General features: G+C 32.6%; 1 protein-coding gene across 1 annotated transcript in view; it reads right to left on the minus strand.

Moving 5' to 3' along the window:
• The window catches only part of Nbeal1 (neurobeachin like 1), a 212,134-nt gene that overhangs the window by 39,104 nt on the left and 150,749 nt on the right, over positions 1-22,281 (minus strand). Inside the window, exons 36-43 of the mRNA XM_076865627.2 lie at positions 17,003-17,129; positions 12,530-12,678; positions 11,680-11,813; positions 10,536-10,637; positions 8,944-9,039; positions 8,281-8,405; positions 4,297-4,437; positions 626-756 (exon numbers count right to left, since the gene is read on the minus strand). Coding sequence (XP_076721742.2) covers positions 626-756; positions 4,297-4,437; positions 8,281-8,405; positions 8,944-9,039; positions 10,536-10,637; positions 11,680-11,813; positions 12,530-12,678; positions 17,003-17,129 — 1,005 coding nt within the window. The remainder of the gene's footprint in view (positions 1-625; positions 757-4,296; positions 4,438-8,280; positions 8,406-8,943; positions 9,040-10,535; positions 10,638-11,679; positions 11,814-12,529; positions 12,679-17,002; positions 17,130-22,281) is intronic.

Raw genomic sequence — 22,281 nt, forward strand, 5'->3', positions numbered from 1 at the left:
CTTGTCTACTTCAAAAATACAAATTTTCAAACTGTGTGATAAACTTAAGTTATTATTCCCAATTTGACTCCTCTCCTACGTTCTAATTAAGGAGTCTGTAAACTTTTTCAATAAGGGGTCAAATATAAATATTTTTGGTCTTGTGATATAGTCTCTGTTGCAACTACTCAAGTCTACTATTAATCTCTGAAAGCAGTCATACATAGACGATATATAAAACAATTGGCTATGTACCAATAAAACTTTATTTGTAAAAATATGAGTTTGCTTATGGATTTGGTCCATGGACCTGTAGTTTGCTGATCCCTAGTCTAAATCCTGACCTTATCTAACTCAAAGACTCTTAGTGACAGCATATGGCGAGTTTTGCTTCTCTAGTTACACTGTACAGACAGATTTTCTTATCAGTTCAGATTTGACTCATTAATCTTAGTTCCCTATAGAACATCCCTGGAAGGGAAGACTAGTACCTGGGCATTAGTTAAACCCTGTCACTAGGTAATCTATGGATAGAATGAACCTTAAATAAGATATATGACATTGCAGACAGACAGATCCTGAAAGTTATTTTTCAGGTTCCACCATTGGATCTGCTAAGGTAATTTTTTAATCCTCTATTTCTTACGATTTTGATTTTCCAAAAACTCTGGAAAATAGAAGAATTCAGGAATAAGTTCTTTCACATCATATGGATTATCCATGAGAGCTTGCCAGGTAGCAGGGATGGAATGAAACTGTCGATCTGCACAGTCGAACCTGCAAGGAGAAATTAAAAACGAACAGTAAATACTGGATCAAAACAACAATAAGACATGAAACAAAACCTTTAAACTCCCTGTAGGTTTCTGAATGATTAGAGCTGCTCTTTTCTTCATCTTTTTCTTTCATATCTAAAAATTTAATTTTCTCTATTACAATTTAATCTTTCATATTTTGTTGTCAAGAGCTAAGTACTATAATTTTAACTACTACTATAACCTTAGTAAAAGTAGTTAAAATCACACTGAAGAAAAATTTCAAGTAAATAAAACATAATTTTAAGATGCTTTTTAAAAAGGCATAAATTTGGGGCTGGGGTTGTGGCTCAAGCGGGCATGCGTGGGGCGCTGGATTTGATCCTCAGCATCACATCAAAATAAAATAAAGATGTTGTGTCCACCGAAAACTAAAAAATAAATATTAAAAAATTCTCTCTCTCTCTCTCTCTCTCTCTTAAAAAAAAACATAAGTGAAATAAAGGTACTGTGTCCAACTACACTAAAAAATAAAAAAATATATTTTTAAAAAGGCATAAATTTTGAATAAAATGTATTGCATAAAGTGAACTTTTTAAAAAAATATTTATTTTTTAGTTGTAGTTGGACACAATACTTTTATTTTACTTATTTATTTATTTTTATGTGGTGCTGAGGATGGAACTCAGGATCTCAAACATGCCAGGCGAGCACTCTACCATTGAGCCACAACACAAGCCCTAAAGTGAACATTATTTAGATATTTGAAAATCATAGTTTAAATGTAATTTAAACACTACAGTATTAATATGTTTGGTTAATGGATTTATAGGAATGCTAACTTAATCCTTGATGTATGAATCCTCAATAGAAACTCTTCTCAAAACTAAAGGGTAAATTAGGGACACATTTCTGTGGCTGAAGCTTTTATGTATTACTTGCATATACTAGTAGCTTAATTTTATTTAACTTTTAATTAATTTTACTTTAGGTTTTATCAGGGATAGTTAGAGCCTATGGTAGCTGGAAGAAGTTCAAGTGGTAATGCTGCAATTGTACTATGCTTTCCTTAATCACAAAAAACATAAACCCTTCTGCTTTATTTCCTTTGATATTATATACCTGGGTTTTACTTTAGTAATAATGACCTGAGTCTAAAAAGTTAAGTCCCTGGTAAAAGAAAAAAAGTGACACAATGACTAACTTGGCTCTCCCTCTGTTTTTTAGACGCCTATTAATGTAAGTTTGAGAAGAACTGATCTTACGAGAAGTTTGAATCTAATAACAGAAATTAGCTTATAAAGTCTAACACTGGCCTACCCACATTTAAGAAGAAGTATAAAGTTAACTGAGATAGAACTAGCATATGATTCATTCATTTTAAGTGGACAATTTGATGATTTAATTTAGTATAAACCTAGTTGGGCAACCAAAAACACAATTAAGTTTAGAACATTCTCATTGCTCCAAGAAGAAACAGTGTACCTATTATGGTACAGATATGAAGTGTCCCCCAAAAGCTCATGTGTGAGTGCTGGGGATGTAGCTCAGTTGGTAGAGTGTTTGCCTTGCACGCACAAGTCCCTGGGTTCAATCTCCATCACTGTACTCCCACCCCACCCCCCAAAAAAGCTCATGTGTGAGACAATGCAAGAAGTTAGAGGTGAAATAACTGGGTTGTAAGAACCCTAACATAATCAGTACATTAATCCAGTGACATGGATTAACTGGGGGTCAGGGGAACTGTAGGCTTGTAGGGTGTGGCTGGAGGAGGTGGGTCACTGAGGTGGTGCCTTTGGGGTTTATATTTTGACCTGGGTGAGCAGAGCTCTGTTTCCTGGTGCCACATTTTGAGCTGCTCTCTTCCACCATACCCTTCTACTATGCTGTTCTGCCTCACCTTGGGGCCAGAATAACAGATGCAGCCAAATGTGGACCCAGACCTCTAGAACTATGAGCCCCAAATAAACTTTTCCTCCTCATTGTTGTTCTTGTCAGGTGTTTTGGTCATGGTGGCAGAAAAGCTGACTAAAACAGTATATATTAGCATCTTTTCCCATTCACCTTATTCCCAACTTTGGCACCTACAAATCTATTTTCTGATTCCACAGATTTGTCCATTTTGTACAGTTCACATAAATTATGAAATATGTGGCCCATTGTGTAGCTCTTTTTACATTTTCTTTTATTTTTTTTTATTAGTTGCTCAAGACAATACAATGATCTTGACATATCATACATTCGATTCATATAGGGTATGAATTCTCATTTTTCCACATGTACAAATTGCAGGATCACATTAGTTATACATCCATGTGTATACATACAGCAATCCTAGTGTCAGTTGTATTCTGCTGCTCTCCCTATCCCCCCCTCCCCTCCCCTCCCTTCCCATCACTATTCTTTACCCATTCTACTGTGACACTTATCTCTCTTTTTTTTTTCTTCCCTTCCCTCTCACACCATCGTATATATATTTTGTGAACCCAACAGCATCTTGCCAAGTTGCCAAGGCTATCCTTGTGATCCTCCTGCCTCAGCCTCCTGAATTGCTGGTATTACAGACATTCACCACTGCACCTGGCCTCTTTGTCCATTTTTTAAATTGAATTGTCTATTATTTAGTTTTAAGGCTTATTTATGTATTTTAGAGCTAAATTTTAGATACAAGTCCCTTATTAGATTTTCACTTTCTTGATGGTATCCTCTGAAGTTAAAATAGAATTGATTTAAGCTCTGTAAAAAATCATTCATAAAATCATAAAAAGGCTGAAATCCCATTTAAACTTCATTACATCTTATGTAGGAAAAATTAGCTACTATCATGGTAAATGTTAACACTTTAGTGACGTTAAATGATCTTGGGACACAGCCTCTTCTTGAAAACCAAAGTTTAAGACAGGGATAGAAGCTACAGAATAACTGTATGAGAAACAAACTATTCAGGAAAGAAAACAGTATGGGCAGTGTATATATATAGTTTCTGAATAGGTGAGGAAGACAAACCTGTAAGGAATAAAGCAACACAGAGACAAAATACACATAAGTAGGAGCTATTGGAGGATGCATTAAGTAAAAAGGATTCACAGAGAAGTTAATTTATAGGAAAACATGAAATAAAGGTAAGTTGTAATATTCATAGATAATATGTGAATACTGTGGTATCAAAGACAGTTACCATAAGAGTCCCACATTGCTACTTCTTTCTGTTTCTTTGATAAATATTCTAAAGATGATTACATGAGCATTGGTGAGCTTTGACTCTGTAGGTAGCTTAGATTTAGCTCTAAATCAACTCTAATTCTAAATCTATGATGAATTCTTCAAAACAGTAGGAACCCCAAAAATAAACTGGGATGATAGCAAAAAAAGAATCTCCTGAAAAGTCATTTCTATTAGTCAGTTTGAGTGAATCATTCTCAAACTGTTTGGTCATTTTATCTGAATCAAAGCCTAATAGAGAAGAATTAAAATGATATGACCCTGTTACAGAACACATGATTTCAAGGCAGTTTGACACTGACACATTTGTAAGAAAATAGCTTATTTACCCCAAGCATACCTTCCACTCTGAAGCTGGATGTGGAGGGTGGTGAATGGTTCTACACGAATGAGATAGTGCATGACCCCCGCAGAGTTTGAATAGTGAGTTCCATAATGAAATTTATCAATTGTTCCCATAGGATCCTCAAAATTTTCATATCTAAAAAAAGAAACTACAGTTTTATAACCAAAATTACACAAGAGGATCTAAGTTAATGGGATGAAAACAGGTTTTTTTTAAAAGTCATTGTTCATATGCTTCATTATCAAACTATGTATTTGTATCATCATGTCATATAAACATATGGGAAAAGTTTTATTCCTTAATACTTTCTTCCAAACAACATCACCAACATGGGATTCTGAAAAAAATTTGTATTATATAATAATACTATACGTTCACTGTGGAAAATTATAAAGCAGAATTAAAATACTTCAACTATAATCCACTCTTAAGAGATAATTAACATTAACTTGATGAATATTTGTCTCTTCTAATGTATAAGTTAATACAGAGTTTTTCTTTCTGTTAGCATGGGGGATCAAATTCAGATTCTTGCACACACTAGGAAAATGTTCTACCACTGAGCTACACTTCTAGCCATGCAAATATTTTTCAACATAAAAGTGTTATACATAGTTAGAAACAGTAATGCATAGCTATAATCCCAGTATTCAGAAGTCTAAGGAAGGAGGATCACAGGTTCAAGGCCAGGTTAGGGCAATTAAATGAAATCCTGTCTCAAAATAAATTTTTAAAAAAGGGCTAGGGATGTAGCTCAGTGGTACAGCCCTGCCTAGAAAGGGCACAGCCCCTGGTTTTGATCCTTAGTACTGGGAGAAAAATATGTACATAATATTTAATACATAAATCTTATATTTTAATAATCTGAATCTATTAACATCTTTCCAAATGATATTTTTTTAGTTTTTTAGTTGTAGATGGACACAATACCTTTATTTTATGTATTCATTTTTATGTGGTGCTGAGAATTTAACCCAGTGCCTCACACATGCTAGCCAAGCACTCTACCACTGAGCCACATCCCCAGCCCCCAAAATGATGCTTTTAATGGATAAGTGGAATTGGACTGTAAAAATGTGCCACAGATCAACTATTTCTTTACTTTTAGACATTTAGATTAGTTCCATTTTTTCTGTTATAAGCAATGTGATAATAAGAAATCCTTCTGTGGCCAAGTTAATGGACAAATATATGGAATACTAATAAAAAAAAACTGGTAGAAAATAAAAGCTTAGTAATCCAAATGTAAAAGCAACAGGAGATGATATATAGGAAAAAAGGCCAAACAAGATTATTAGCAATGGATATACAGTGATTCTGCAAGCTTATCATTAATACATGTATGATTGATCTGAATGACGACATGTGAATTAGTGTATATAAAATATGAATAAGAATGAATAGTGGGCTGGGGTTGTGGTTTGGTGTTAGAGTGCTTGCCTAGCAGGTGTGAGGCACTGGGTTGCTAGCACCATGCTCCCCTTCCCTACCTCACTATGAATCAGCCTCCTTATATCAGCACCACATATAAATAAATGAATAAAATAAAGGTCCATCAACATCTTAAAAAAAAAAAAAAAAGGAATGAACTGTGTTTTGGAAGAAATAAACCATGAATTTTTTTAAACCAAAGCAGTATAGTCAGTTATTTGAATCCACAGGTTCTGCATCTTCAGATTCAACCAACTGCAGATTGAAAATATTAAGGAAAAAAATTTGTTGTACTGAACATGTACATACATTTTTCCTTGTCATTCCTTAAACAATATAATATAGCAACTATTTACAGTGTATGAGATATTATAAGTAATCTAGAAATGAGGTAAACTATATAGGAAGATATGCAAGAAGATTATATGCAAATACTAAGTCATTTTATATAAGAAACAAGCATTTACAGAATTTAGTATTTGCTGGGGTCCTGGAACCAATCCCCATGGATACCAAGGGATAACTGTAATCAGTTCATCAAGTTTAGGTCAACTTACTATTCAGTGGAATAAAAAATAATTTGTCAAAGTCATTTGTTCACATGCAAAAATAAGACTATCAAACTTCAGAAAAAGTTGTAGCCTTGAATACCAATAAAATAAGCTATTTATATTAAGTATTCCCTGTGGGATGTTGGTTAAAAACAAAACTTTTGGTTATTGTCAGGAAAAAAAAAAGTCTGACTACTGACAGTAACAGAATACACAAATATACAACAAAGCTCCCTTGGTAAATCAAATAAAAACATTAAACATAATGAAGAAAATACTGGGAAAGATGGCAAAGAAAAAGTGAAAAGAAAAATTCATAGTCTACTTTCGAATTAATCTATAAGAGAGTTCATTGCCCTCATTAGTAGAAATCTGAAGTCATTCACAAATTTACAGGGAAAAGAAGGGACATTAATATCAAATTATTCTTTTTCTTATTAATTATTTAAAATTTATATATGACAGCGGAATGCATTACAATTCATACTACATATACAGAGCACAAATTTTTTATATCTCTGGTTGTATACAAAGAATATTCACACCAATTCGTGTCTTCATACATGTACTTTGGATAATGATGTCCATCACATTTCACCATCCTTGCTAACCCCACGCCCCTCCCTTCCGCTCCCACCCCTCTACCCTATCTAGAGTTTGTCTATTCCTCCCATGCTCCCTTTCCCTACCCCACTATGAATCAGCCTCCTTATATCAGAGAAAACATTCAACATTTGTTTTTTTTGGGATTGGCTAACTTCACTTAGTGTGATATTCTCTAACTCCATCCATTTACCTGCAAATGCTATGATTTTATTCTCTTTTATTGCAGGGTAATATTCCATTGTGTATATATGCCACATTTTTTTAATCCATTCATCTATTGAAGGGCATCTAGGTTTGTTCCACAGTTTAGCTATTGTGAATTGTGCTGCTACAAACATTGATGTGGCTGTATCCCCTGTAGTATGCTGTTTTTTAAATCCTTTGGGTATAGAACAAGGACAGGGATAGATGAGTCAAATGGTAGTTCCATTCCCAATTTTCCAAGCAATCTATATACTGCTTTCCATACTGGCTGCAAAAACTAGCAGTCCCACTAGCAGTGTATGAGTGCATCTTTTCCCCCACATTCTCACCAACACTTATTGTTTGTATTCATAATAGCTGCCATTTTGACTGGAGTGAGATGAAATCTTAAGAGTAGTTTTGATTTGCATTTCTCTAATTGCTAGCAATGGTGAACATTTCTTCATGATCTACCCTGTCATCTTCTATAAGCTGCTAATAAAGGATAATTTGAGCTCCTGGGGTAGATCATGAATAAATAGAACTACCATAAAATTTTGCTTTTCTTAATAAAATTATTTTCTAAATTTTTACTCATTTCATTATTCTTCATTGATGTTATTTTGAATAATAGATTAGTATTAATTTTGTATTTTTTCAAAATATATCAGATGAATATTTATACATACTGTACTAGTAAGTTATGAAATCTAAAATAACTATCTGAGATAAAAAAAATTTCAAAAACCTACTACACATTAGCATTAGCATATATTTACTTGAAGATGAAAAGCATTTTGGGGCAATAGGAATTTAACTTTGGTGAAGAAAGAAAATCAACAGAAATATAATTACTTGAAGAGCTACCAAAATACTTAAGAAAATTTAGTGAAGCGATTATCAGACTAATTATCAAAATTAGTCATACATTAAAAACAGATAAAATTTGGTTGATCTTGGAAGAAATCAATACAAATTCAAATAAACAGAGTTTTCCTAAAAAGGGTTATAAAACACTTACTTTTCTTTTTTGTTTTTTTAAAGAGAGAGTGAGAGAGAGAGAGAGAGAATTTTTAATATTTATTTTTTAGTTTTCGGCGGACACAACATTTTTGTTTATATGTGGTGTTGAGGATCGAACCTGGGCCGCACGCATGCCAGGCGAGCACGCTACCGCGTGAGCCACATCCCCAGCCCAAACACTTACTTTTCTCTCATAGCTTTGGCATTTTTATCATTAACTACTCCAATTGGTTTGGAAAGATCTCGAAATACAGTGGGGTTATTAAGATCCAACTCTTCTGAAGTATAATCTTGTAAAATCCAAGGAAACTAAAAAAAGTCACAATTTACAACTTAGACATTCCTTACTAGAGAAGCTAATATCCCCATATTCAATATCAAATGCTTACATAAAGACAGAAAGATATAGTCTCTAAAAATACCTTTCCTTATTGCAAATACTTTAAATATTTTAAATATTCATTTTTTCTTTTGCACTGCTGGGAATAAAGAAAATATTCATCTTTAGTTCAACAGAGTATTTTCTATAATTCCATTGGAACATTTTCAATGAAGTAAAAGAAAATGGCTTTTACTTTTTCATTATTCTTCATATATTTCTTGAAAATATACATAAAGGTAACAAGGCTGTGTTTATACCTGTGTGTGAGTGTGTGTATGCTTGTGTACGCTGCACTAGGAATCAAACTCAGGCGCTCAAACATACAAGGCAAGCATTCTATCACTGAGTTATGCCCCCAGTCCCCAGATATGTATATTAAAAAATAAAAAAGGATCATGCATATAATTTTCTATATTATAAAACTGAAAGGTAATTTAATATTTATGACATTTTTACAAAACTTACCACAGGATATTGTGCAAGGTCATTATAGGTTCGTCCTGCTATTGTATTTATTTGAATGAGGTAGTCAAAATTTGATATCTCTCTGTTCACCCATTTCTAGACAGTATGAAAAGGAGCAATAACAGAATTATATAATCTATATCTCTTAGAAACTGGCAAGTATTACCAACAAGATCAACGTAATCTTTTGTGAACATTATGTCTACCTACTTGATAAATTGATAAAAAGAAACTTAAAATGGAAATAAATCACTTTTCCTCACTTTTTGTTTCCTTTTAAAATATATCTCTAGGAAACAAAAACTGAACATAAATTTTATAATATAGTCTAAGGAGTCTTTGATAAGAATTTAGTCTTTAAATGCTTTATTTGAATATCTTAAAATTTTAAATTTTCAAAGGACCATCCTACTTGAAAATTTACATAAGTATATGTATTAAAAACATTATTGTGATATACTAAAACTACCCTTAATATGGTAAAACTTACTATACCATAAGTTAGTATTACTTCAACAGTATATTAGCTATCCAAAGAAAACTACCATTATAAAGCAATTATAGATGAGATTTTACCTATTAGGTAGAAAATTTTCTAAGGAAAGAGATAATCATTGTTTCTGATGAATTGCCTCCCTATACCTAGCCTTCTATTTACTATACACAGTGGGAGCATGCTTGAGTTTTGCTGACAGATTAGTATTAACTTTACCATGTGCCTTAAGCAAAACATATAGTGAACAGTGAGAAATAGAACACACACACACACACACACACACACACACACACACACATTTGCAATTATATATATTTACACTTAAAGAATGCCCAACTGTTTTAAATGCCAGGTTGAAGAATCAACACTTAATCAAGTATATTATATAGGCAAAAGATAATGTACTTTATTAAGTAAAGCTTATTTCACTGGCAATAGTAACATGACTGGTATTGTATATAGCTCACGGTAAGTTTAGCACACATGAGGCCCTGGGTTCAATCTCTAGCACCAAAAATAAAGAAAAAAGAGAAAGAAATGCTGATAACTCTAGAATGAGACAAAAACTTAAGAAAGATGAATATCTGTCAGGAAAAAGAGAGCTATCCTGATTAAGAAACTACTAACAATCCTAGAAAGCAAAAACTAACAGCTTTCCTTTGGGTTCTAGAAGTACAAATTCAAAACATATTGAGATATAAGTGGGAATATAATTCAAGAGAGCATTAATTAGCATTAGCTGGTAAAAGGACAATTTTTTGTTTACCTTTTTCAGGGCACTTTTCCTATTTTTCTTTATTTTTTTCTTCTTCACTCATGTACTATGTTTATTTAAAAACTAAAAGTCCATATTATTTGTTTAAAAAGACAAAGTTACTAAAGGGTATACCCATAAAATGAATGATATGGCAGCTAAAGGGATAAGAAATTGGTATATGTGAAGGAAACAAAAGAAGATTTAAAGAATTCAAAAGATCAGACTTAATGAAAGAATAATAGTTGTAATAATCAAAAGAAAATAATTGCAAGAATCAAGTTTTACTTTTAAGAAAAATTTCTGATATAAAAAGAACACAGTGACTCAAAAATTCCCTACCTGTGTCAATCCTGATGCTTTGAATAATTCCTGTGGTGATCTTATTCCATAACTATTTGGAGAATGAAGTGACAACAGCCTACTATATACTTTGTTTCTAACCTATAAAATATAACATTATGTAGTTTAAAAACTGCTCAACAAACTTGGGTTATAGTCTTTGTAACAGCTTTATTGAGATACAATTCACCCTTTTAGTATAATCAGAGCTATGCAACTATCACCATTATCTAGCTTTAGAAAATTTTCATCACTCCCCCATCAACAGAAAACCCTTATTTATTAGTAGTTATTCCCAGTTCTGCCTCTTTATCTCCTTAAAACCACAAGTCTACTTTCTATCTTTTTTTTAATTAGTTGTTCAAAACATTACAAAGCTCTTGACATATGAACTCCCATTTTTACCCCATATACAGATTGCAGAATCACATCGGTTACACTTCCATGTTTTTACCTACTGCCATACTAGTGTCTGTTGTATTTTGCTGCCTTTCCCATCCTCTACTTTCTATCTTTATGGGTTTGCTTATTCTAGACATGTCATATAAACAGTGGATTACGGTTTTAACTTCTCTACTCGAACTTCCTAGCCTTCAAAATTACAAGCCAAATTAACTTCTATTCTTTTAAATTACTTGGTCTCAGATATTTTGATATAGCAACATAAAATGGCAGTTGGTAAAGTTACACCATCTAGCTTTTGCAAAAATTGTACTGTATAATGGAAAAAGCATTAGATTTGAATTAGAAAACTTGCTCAAGTCTGGCTGAAATTTAGTTCTGTGGGCTGGGGTTGTGGCTCAGCGGTAGGTCTCTTGCCCAGCATGTGCAAGGCTCTGGGTTCCATCCTCAGCACCACATAAAAATAAATAAATAAAATAAAGTGTTGTGTCCAACTACAACTAAAACAATAATAAAAAATTAGCTTTGTTATTTCCTATCATTTTGGAAAATAGAACAATTTAGTAACTTTTATTTGTAATAAACATAATTTCTACCTTTACTGTGTAGTAAATTATTCAAAGCTATATAAATATAATAAAATTCACTTTTGAACTTTAGTTGGACCAAAGTCCCATTAGAGCTTACTAGCTGGAAAATCACTTCAAGCTAATACTTTGGGATTGTCAGAAAGGTAGCATACCTCCTTCTTGAAATTTAGAAAATAGTTGGATTGATCAACATGAAAAATCTCAAGAGCTGATCTCCTTAAGTTGTAGCGCCGTAAGTGAATCTCACGAATTTGAGAATGAGGCCACTTGAAATCAAAACCTACTCCTGAAAATAGAAAAAAAATCTTTTTAATTACTCATACGCAGAAAGTATCTTCTTGTTCCTGTCAAGGTAGCACTTAGGGAAAAGCGATTGTCGATTATAAAACCATTTATTAAATTTAAAGGATGTTTAAACTATTTCTTTTAAAACTATTTTAAAAGTTCTATAGCTCTTCTACTGCCTACCCACGAGAATAGAAAATATATTCTATCTTAGAAACCTTTTGAATGTTGACATTTTATTCATTTAAAAAAGTTTTTAGTTATCAATGGACCTTTGTTTTATTTATTTATTTATACACAGTGCTAAGAATCAAACCCAGTGCCTCAAACATGCTAGGCAAGTGCTCTACTTCTAAGCTATAAACCCAGACTTCTATGTTGGTATTGTAAAGATATGATCAGCCTTTTATTATTACATGAAGGATTAGGTAAGAAATTTATAAGAGTAAGTATACTTTCAAAGGTATGATAAATTAAGATTGTCTTTTACAACTTAAGTTTATTAAAATCCCCTCAAGCTGAGTCTTTCAAAGTAAATAAAACATAAAAGCATTCCCCCTTTAACATTGAATAAATTTAAATCCATAATGAGTTACCATTTTTAATTTTACACAACAGACTACACTTTCACTGTCCCATCTCACTATATTCTTCTTATTCATGATTAAACTGGATATTTAATTATTGAACATAAATTATTTCCCCAGAACTCCTTACCATCTTCTTTTTCAATGCTGCCATCATGGAAGTAAATGTGTTGCGTAGTGATTTCTAATCTGCCAGGAATTACATCAATTATTGTTATCAATTCACAGTCTTCTGTCAACACCAATTTTTCTTTTTGATCCTGCTCTTCTTTCTCATCACTAAACATATTTAAAAAAATAAATAAATAAAAACTCCACCCATCAATTTATCCTGCTTAAATGGAAAAAAATAAACAGTGAAATACCTATAAGAAACACTCTAGTTCATATTAAATTACTTCAATATTAATTTTATTGTCCAATGATTCAATTTCATGAATAATATGCTTCACATTTTAATTTTATATGACCCATTTAAGCAAAATAGCAAATAATACAACAGACAGAAGACAGTTAAAAATGTAGGAATAGGGCTTGGATGTGGCAAAATGGTAGAGCATTTGCCAAACATGTTTGAGGCACTGGGTAAGATCCTCAGCACCATATAAAAATAAATAAACAAATGAAATAAAGTTTTAACAATGCAGCAACATTGGTCATGTCATTTTAGTTTTACTGGAGATAATATTTCTGTGTTTTGGAGCACATGAATTGACCCAGGGAATATATAAATCTGTGAATAAAAGAGCGTATTATTAGTGTTTTTTTTAATTATTTTTTTTTAGCTATAGATGGACAGATGCCTTTATTTTATTCGTTTATTTTCATGGGGTGCTAAGGATCGAATACAGTGCCTTACACATGCTAGGCATGCACTCTGCCACTGGGCCAGCCCCAGCCATTTAGTGGTGTTTTGTAGATAATTTTAAGTACTTTTAAAAAATATATTTTAGTTGTAGACGGACACAATACCTCTATTTTACTTTGACTTTTGCCCCCCCCCCCCACTCCCGGGTACTAAGGATTGAACAAGGGACTTTGAGCATGCAAAGCTAGTGCTCTTCATCTGAGCTACATCTTCAGCCTTGAGATGGGTCTTGCTGTGTTGCTGAGGTTGACCTTGAACTAGTTGGGATTACAGGAATGTATTACTGTGCCCAGCATCTAATTACGATTTTTAAACTGTAAAAGAGATTGTGAGACTAATTAAAACTAGAGCATCACCATTAGAGCATCCTCCTGACAAAGGATGTAGAAATAATACAAAGAGTTACTGTTGCATACCCTTGTATTAAAGAAATATTATCATTTATATTTGTTAGAAGGAACAACTAGAAAGGGAGTTTCTTCCAGTTGCCTGGGTGACTTTAATTGCTGGGTAGGTAAAAAAAAAAAAAATGGAAGCCCTCCTTCACAGGAGGATTTTATTCAGGAAAATCTCTCAAGCCAAGTGTGTTTTTGTTTTGGTGGTACTGGGGATTGAACCACGGCCTTGCACATGACAGGCAACTGCTCTACCATTAAGCTACATTATTGGCCTAATCCAGCTGTTCTTTAGGCCTAGATTTTTTTTAATTGGTAGACACTGATTATACATAAAAGATACTTCACATGTGTCTTGTGCCTAGGATAATAATGGCTAAGTCTAATTTTGTTTCCAATAGATTTTCATAAGAACACTCTACCAGTATCACCAACTTACCTGGTAATATTACAGCCCTTTATTTAAAGCTAGAGCATTAAAAAAATTGCTGGAAAGAATGTTTTCTTAAACAGTGAGATTTCAATATTTACAGTAATAAATGAAATAGTAACTTAAAAGAAAAAAATAGAATGAAGGTTATTTATATTCAACAACAGAAAATGTTTTGGTTCTTCAGTTTAAAATTAATGAGTCTGACATCTAGTAAATTCATGCCAGAAGTGAGGTATTCAAACTGCTGAGAAAAAAATCTTACAAGAATTTCATATCTAGTAAAAGCATCCATAATTAATGAAGGCAATGGTTCTGGGACACCTAGATAATCACATGCAAAAATGTGAATTTGGACCCTGAAATCACATTATATACAAGTAAACTCAAAATCTATGAAACTCACAATCTATGTATGTGAGAATAAAAGAACAAAGCTCTTAAACCACACGATTAAACCTGAATGACTTTAGATTAGGCAAGGGTTTACTACATATGTCACTAAAAGCCTAAGAAACCAAAGAAAACAATAAATCACTTCATCAAAATTAGACTTCTCAAACTTACCATTATGTATTAAAACAAATTCATTTAATTACCAGCCAGGATGACTACCATTTCTGTTTAACCTGGCATGTATTTCTTCTTTGTATTAAGATTTTCTATTCAGTGTGTCAGTAAAGTAATTATGAAAACAAAACAAAACAAAAAATTAGACTCTCTACAAAGGACATTATTAAGAAACTGACAGCCTAGTACAGTGGTGTGTGCTTGTAGTTCTCCTAACTACTTGGGAGGATGAGGCAGGAAGATGGCTTTAGGCCAGGAGAGGTTTGAGACCAGCTTGTGTACCATGACAAGACCCTATCTGAAAGGGGTGTGTGTGTGTGTGTGTGTGTGTAATATATATGCATGTATATTTAAAAATATAAAGTGAAAGACAACCATCCAATGGAAAAAAATATTTGCAAATCATACATCTGATAAGGGGCTTGTATCTAGCATAAATAAACAACCCTTAGAACTCAATAATAAAAAAGACAAAATAATACAATTTAAAAGTTGGCAAAAGATTTGCATAGACACTTCACCAAAGAAGACATATTAGCATACAATAAACACATGAAAACATGTTCGACAACATTAGGCATTAGGGAAATGCAAATGAGATACTATTTCAAATCACCTGAATGGCTATACTATGAAAAGGTACAAGATTTCCTTTTGGGATGATAAAAATGTTCTGTAATTAGATTGCAGAGATGCTGCACAACCTAGTAAATATTAAGAAATCAGTGAAACATATATTTCACAATAGTAAATTTTAGGTTAGATGAAGTATAAATTGATTTTAGAAAGGAGTCAAGAGAGGTGTGTAATCCCAGTTACTCAGGAGACTGAGGCAAAGGATCCCAAGTTTGAGACCAGCCTGGGCAACACAGTGAGACCCTGCCTTGAAGGGAAAAAACAACAAATGAAAAATAACAACAAAAAAAGCCAAAAAGTGAACACAATGACTTCCAGGGGTAACAAAAACTAAGAGAATTTGTGGCTATCAGACCTTTCTTTAAGAAATACTAAAGGAAGACCTTCAGGCTGAAAGAAAATAATGACATCAGATGGTAACTAAATACATACAACCCAAGGACACAAGACTGGTGATGACATGGAAAATATAAGTCTAAAATACATAACAACAGTAACATGAAGGAGAAATTAATATAGTTTGTATTTATATATTAAAATTTTTAAAATATGATTTAAGGTATTTAGGTCATCAATTTCTTCTTTAAGGTGCTCTATTAAATGTATATTAAATCTATATGTTTAAATTGCCGAGTTTACTGGCATAAAGTTGCATTATTATTCTTTTTTAATTACTTTTATATTTGTAGCAATATCTCTTCTTTCATTTCAATACTGGCAATTTATGCTGTGTTCCCCTTATTCCTAATCAACCTGGCTAGAGGTTTATGTTTTTCTGCTCTAGATGTATGTATTTTTTTAATGGATACAATACCTTTATTTTATTTATTTATTTTTTTATGTGATGCTGAGGATCGAATCCAGTGTCACATACATGCTAGGCAAGTGCTCTACCATTGAGCACAACCCAGCCCTCTAAGCTTATTTTTAAATAAACAGGTGTTTCTTTTTAAAAAAATCTTTGTTTTCTTTTCCACCAATTACTTTTATCTATATATTTTTCTTCTGCACTTACATTTTATGTTGTATATTTCTTATTTCTTTTGGCAGTACTGGGGATCAAACACAGAGTTCTATGCATGCTAATCAAGCACTCTGCCACTGAACTACATCCTCAGCCCCTCTGCTGCACATTTCTACCAAAACACAGTTTAGCTACATCTCACACATTTCATACATTGTTTTCATTTCCTTTTGGTTCAAAAAAATTTTTTAATACCTTTATTTATTTATTTTTATGTGGTAAAATAAAAATAGATGATAGAACCCAGCACCTCTCACGTGCTAGGCAAGTGCTTTACCGTTGAACCACAACCCCAGTCCCAGTTCAAAAATATTTTAGGTTGAGTTCCAAGTGATCCAATTCTAAGAAACCTAACTCCATAATCTCAGTAAGCTCAGATAATAACAGTTAATATAGTGTTAACTATTGGACGGTAGAAATACATGATTAGAGGGCTGGGGATGTGGCTCAAGCAGTGACGAACGCGCCTGGCGTGCGTGCGGCCTGGGTTCGATCCTCAGCACCACATACAAACAAAGATGTTGTGTCCGCCGAAAACTAAAAATAAATAAATAAATATTAAAAATTCTCTCTTTTTTTAAAAAAAGGAATACATGATTAGAATTTCAAGCAAATTCAGTTTTGCAATACCATTTCTTAGAATAAAATCATTTCAAATTCTTTCAAGTACTTATACATACATATTTATTCTTGCTGTTATGTCCTCTTCAAGAAGTTCTAATTTATCTTCTTCCATATCACTAACCTTAACTTGTTTCACTACTTCCAAAAGCAATGAATCGCTGGAAGGCTGTGAGTGTTGGACACCTGTTTAAACATAAAATATTTATTTATTTATTTGTTTATTAAATATTTATTTTTTAGTTTTAGGTGGACACAATATCTTTATTTTATTTTTATGTGATGCCGAGAATCAAACCCAATGCCTCATGCATGCTAGGTGAGCGTGCTACCACTTGAGCCACATCCCCAGCCCCAAAACACAAAATATTTATTAAACGTGAAATAAAAAATAGTATTTTGGTCCTTCTATAATTTTTTTTCTTTTCACAATATTTTCATTTTATTTATTTATTTTTATATAGTGCTGAGGATTAAACCCAGTGCCTTGCATATGCCAGGCGAGTGCTCTACCACTGGGCCACAACTCCAGCCCTGGTCCTTCTATAATCTGTTAATCCAATAATATGTGTTATAGGAAAGTACTTTGATTTAGAATATGATATTTGATGATGATTATAAAATTATTATTATTAAACAAGTGGCAAAAGGAATAAATGTTTTAAAAATACAGTAGCTATTATGATTTGATTCATAAACAGATCAAGTACTATAATATGTACAAAGAACCAATTTTATGTAGATGACTGACACTACTCCATTAACCATACCTTAATTCTAAAGCATGTCAATGATTAAGTAAAAAAACAATCACTCTTACTATATTAATGTAATAGAACTATCTTATTACATATTTACACTAAAGAAATACTAAGAAATTATTAAAACCTGAAGTGTTACTTTCTGGAGCACATGGGATTTAATAGATAAATCTCTCTTTCTCTCTCTCTCTCTGGAGCACATGGGATTTAATAGATAAATCTCTCTTTCTCTCTCTCTCTCTGGAGCACATGGGATTTAATAGATAAATATCTCTCTCTCTCTCTCTCTCTCTCTCTCACACACACACACACACACACACACACACACACACACACACACATTCATACATATACAGGAAAGTTATATCACTGTTGACAGTCTTATCATTTTAAAATAAATCCTGGGAGTTATCCCGAAGGAATATTCATTTTCCTTCAGACTTGAAGTGACCATTAACAAGCACCAGTCTTGTCCTTTTACACACACAGTAAGTATAACATATTTTATAAACTAAACATTTTGTAGGAAGGCAGGGCTAGTACACCGTAAGAACACGAGCTGTGAGGTGGTACATCTACATTCAAATTCTGATCTGCCATTTATAGCCTTATGACTCCTCTGACTCTGTGTTTTCTTAAATGTGAAATGAAGAATGCATCATAGGGTTGTTATAAATACGAAAGGTAGTACATATAAAACACCTGGTACGCATTAAATATAAAATAAGATAGCTATTATTACATTTATCTCTTAACAATCTGATTGGCATGAAGAGAACAGTAATAACAAATTATATACATACATACATTATATAAATATATATATATAATTATATACATATATAATTTAAAGGTAGGAGTGAAAAAGTTATGTATTTAAGTATAAACAAAGATATTCTATTTATGTAAAATTAAAATAATTCATACTAACATAACATTGCAAATAATAAATAATAAAACACTATAAAGGATGATAAATTCCCTCTTCTCAAGTGGTATTATTGCTCAGAGAGACAAAATGCATCAACCTAATGTGGAGTTGCATTTTTCTGGGTAAATCTGCTTTGATCACGCCTTTTACTACATGGTACATAATCTTCCTAGAATACGTTTATAACTATTTCTGCCATTTACATTTTTTCATGAAATGCAATATATGTCAAAATTTCCAATAAAAACAAAACAAACACAAGGTCGAGACAGTCTGATACAAACAGAGAACTGATCTTATGTAGATAAATGACACTATTTCATTAGGAGCATAAATTGAAAATCTGACGAAATACTAGTAGAGGAAGTACTGCAAGGAGGCCAGTTGGGAAACTTATACAAAAGGGAATGAAACTAGGAAAAACATTCAAAGATATATAAGAGCTATAATCTATGAACAAGGTACCTAAAGAGCTATTATATGCAGGGGATTAAGACAGATGCAAATAGATTCACAGAGAACATTAATTATTTTAATTTGAATAACTAATATATGGAGACACTGATAACTTGTTACAAGACAGTAGAGAAACAGGCTCTAGGAGAAGGAATATACAAATGAATAAAGAAAATTTGGTTTTAGATGTCATATGGAAACTGTGGAAGAGGTATCTTCATAGGCATTTAGAAACACTGATCTATACTGCACAGACGGTATGACACTACATTGTGTACAACCATAGAAATAAAAAGTTGTGCTGCAATTGTGTACAATGAATCAAAATGCATATAAAAATAAATAACTAAAATAAAGTTATTGTGTTCATCTACAACTAAAAAAAAGATGAAAAGTAAAGGGTAAGCAGCACAGCTAAGAAGGGAATATACTTACAGAGGAGGATAACTACTAAATATTTCAGAGAAAATAGAAGCAATGTAAGGACTAAAAATGTGAACTTGGCAATCAGAAAAGGGCAAATCTAAAAGTAGGCCCAAATCTTCATCATGTCGGATTAGGCCCCGACTTCCTTAACAAGACTCCTAAAGCACAAGAAATAAGATCAAGAATTAATAAATAGGATGGACTCAAACTAAAAATCTTCTTCTCAGCAAAAGAAACAATCAATGAGGTGAGCAGAGAGCCTACACTTTGGGAGAAAATTTTTGCCAGACACATGTCAAATAGAGCACTAACCTCCAGGATACGTAAAGAACTCAAAAATACAAAAAACATAATAACAAAAAAGCAAACAACCCAATCAATAAATGGGCTAAGGAGCTGAGCATATACTTCTTAGAAGATATACATTCAACCAACAAATATATGAAAAAATGTTCAACATCTCTAGCAAATAGAGAAATGCAAATCAAAACTACTCTAAGATTTCATCTCACACCAGTCAGAATGGCAGCTATCAAGAATACAGTCAACAATAAGTGTTGGCAAGGATGTGGGGGAAAAGACACACTCATACATTATTGGTGGAACTGCAAATTGATGCAACCAATATGGAAAGCAATATGGAGATTCCTTAGAAGATTTGGAATGGAACCACCATTTGACCCAGCTATCCCACTCCTCTGTCTATACCCAAAGGACTTAAACTCAGTATATTATAGTAATGCAGCCACATCAATATTCATAGAGGCTCAATTCATAATAGCCAAACTGGAAGCAACTTAGATGCCCTTCAATAGATGAATGGATAAAAAAAAACTGTGGTATATATACACAATGGAATATTACTCAGCAATAAAAGAGAATAAAATTATGGCATTTGCAGGTAAATGGATGGAGTTGGAGAATATCATGCTAAGTGAAGTAAGCCAATCCCAAAACACCAAAGGCTGAATGTTCTCTCTGATAAGTGGATACTGATCCATAAGGAGGAAAGGGGAGGCATGGGAAAATGGAGGACCTTTGATTTGGCAAAGGGGAGGGAGGTGAAGGAGGGAGCATGGAGGCAGGAAAGATGGTGGAATGAGATGGACATCACTACCCTAGGTATATGTATGACTGCACATATGGTATGACACTACATCGTTTACAACCATAGAAATGTAAAGTTGTGCTGCAATTGTATACAATGAATCAAAATGCATTCTGCTGTCTCATATACCTAATTAAAATAAATAAATTTTTTGTCAAAAGGGCAAGTTTAATGAAGATGTAGGAACAAAAAAATTGTTTTTCTTAAACCAAATTATTTTTTTTTTAATTTTTTTTTTTAGTTGTAGGTGGAAAAAAATACCTTTATTTTATTTACTTATATGTGGTGCTTAGAATCAAACCCAGGGCCTCACGCATGCTAGGCGAGTGCTCTACCACTGAGCCACAACCCCAATCCCTTAAACCAAATTATTTTTAATGATAACTTAATATTTTCTTTTTGAATACTCAAATTCCATAGTTTACAAGTGTCTATGTTTCAAAACACACTTCACAAATCATCTATTTGCAATTCATAATGGATTTTCCATCAAAAAATATGTAAATATTGGTTAATTTAGTAGAAAAATCCATACTGTAATCACTATTCTGTATAATTGCAATGAGTTGCTTACAAAGCAGTACTGAGGTTAAGTGAAACAAAACAAGAAAAGTATTTTTAAAAAAGAAGAGTATGAATCAAATATATAAGTAATCAAAATACTTACATAGACAAAAAGGTAAGTGAAACATTTATAGTTAATTCTGAAATATATGTACTTGAGGGAACTTTACAGAGACCGATACTGCTATTTTTTTTATTGTTGTGTTTGATCTACTATTTCCAGTTTCACAATGAAATATGTAAATTATTTTCTTCAGTACAGATTTATTATACCTGGAGTAAATTTTTTAAATAGGTATTGAGAAAAACTGAGGTGGAAAAATAAATTTGTTTTCCTGGACTTAAAACAACTGAGAGGGCTGGGTATGAAGCTCAGCAGTATGCTTGCCTGGTATGCTTGAGGCCCTATATTCAACTCCCACCAGATAGATAGATAGACAGACAGACAGACAGACAGATGAAACAACTGAGACCAAGAAGAAGGGACATAAAATTATATCTGTATATATGTACAAAAGAGAAGGGGAGAAGGAAAGAGAGAATTAAATACCACTATTTAAACAATTTCTAGATTGAAATTATTCACCAAAAAATGTCTGCTATATGAGAAAGATATTTAAATTTCAAGAACTAGATAAAGAACATTAGACTCAGGATAGTGAAAGAGATAAGCAACAAATAATTGCTGCTATGTAAGATGTAATGGAAGTCAGTGTTTGTATTATGGATAGGGATAATATTTTGCATTAAGGAAAATCATCATAGCTGCCTTATTTGAGAATGTAAAACAATGATGGGCATCACGACTTCCTTGATTAATTTAAAGTATCAAATGTATTGGCTAATATGTTAAATCAAAAAAATAAGATCTTGGGGATGGGGTTGTAGCTCAGCGGTAGAGTGCTCACCAAGCACATGCGAGACCCTAGGTTCGATCTTCAGCATCACATAAAAATAAGTAAATAAAATAAAGGCATTGTGTCCAACTATACCTAAAAAATAAACACTTAAAAAAAATAAGATCTAAAAGTTGGCACTCATTTCATCTATAACCTATTCATTGAATACAAGATGCAGAGGTGGCTATGGTAA

This window comes from Callospermophilus lateralis, chromosome 9, assembly GCF_048772815.1.
Source record: "Callospermophilus lateralis isolate mCalLat2 chromosome 9, mCalLat2.hap1, whole genome shotgun sequence".
Classification (NCBI taxonomy): Eukaryota; Metazoa; Chordata; class Mammalia; order Rodentia; family Sciuridae; genus Callospermophilus; species Callospermophilus lateralis.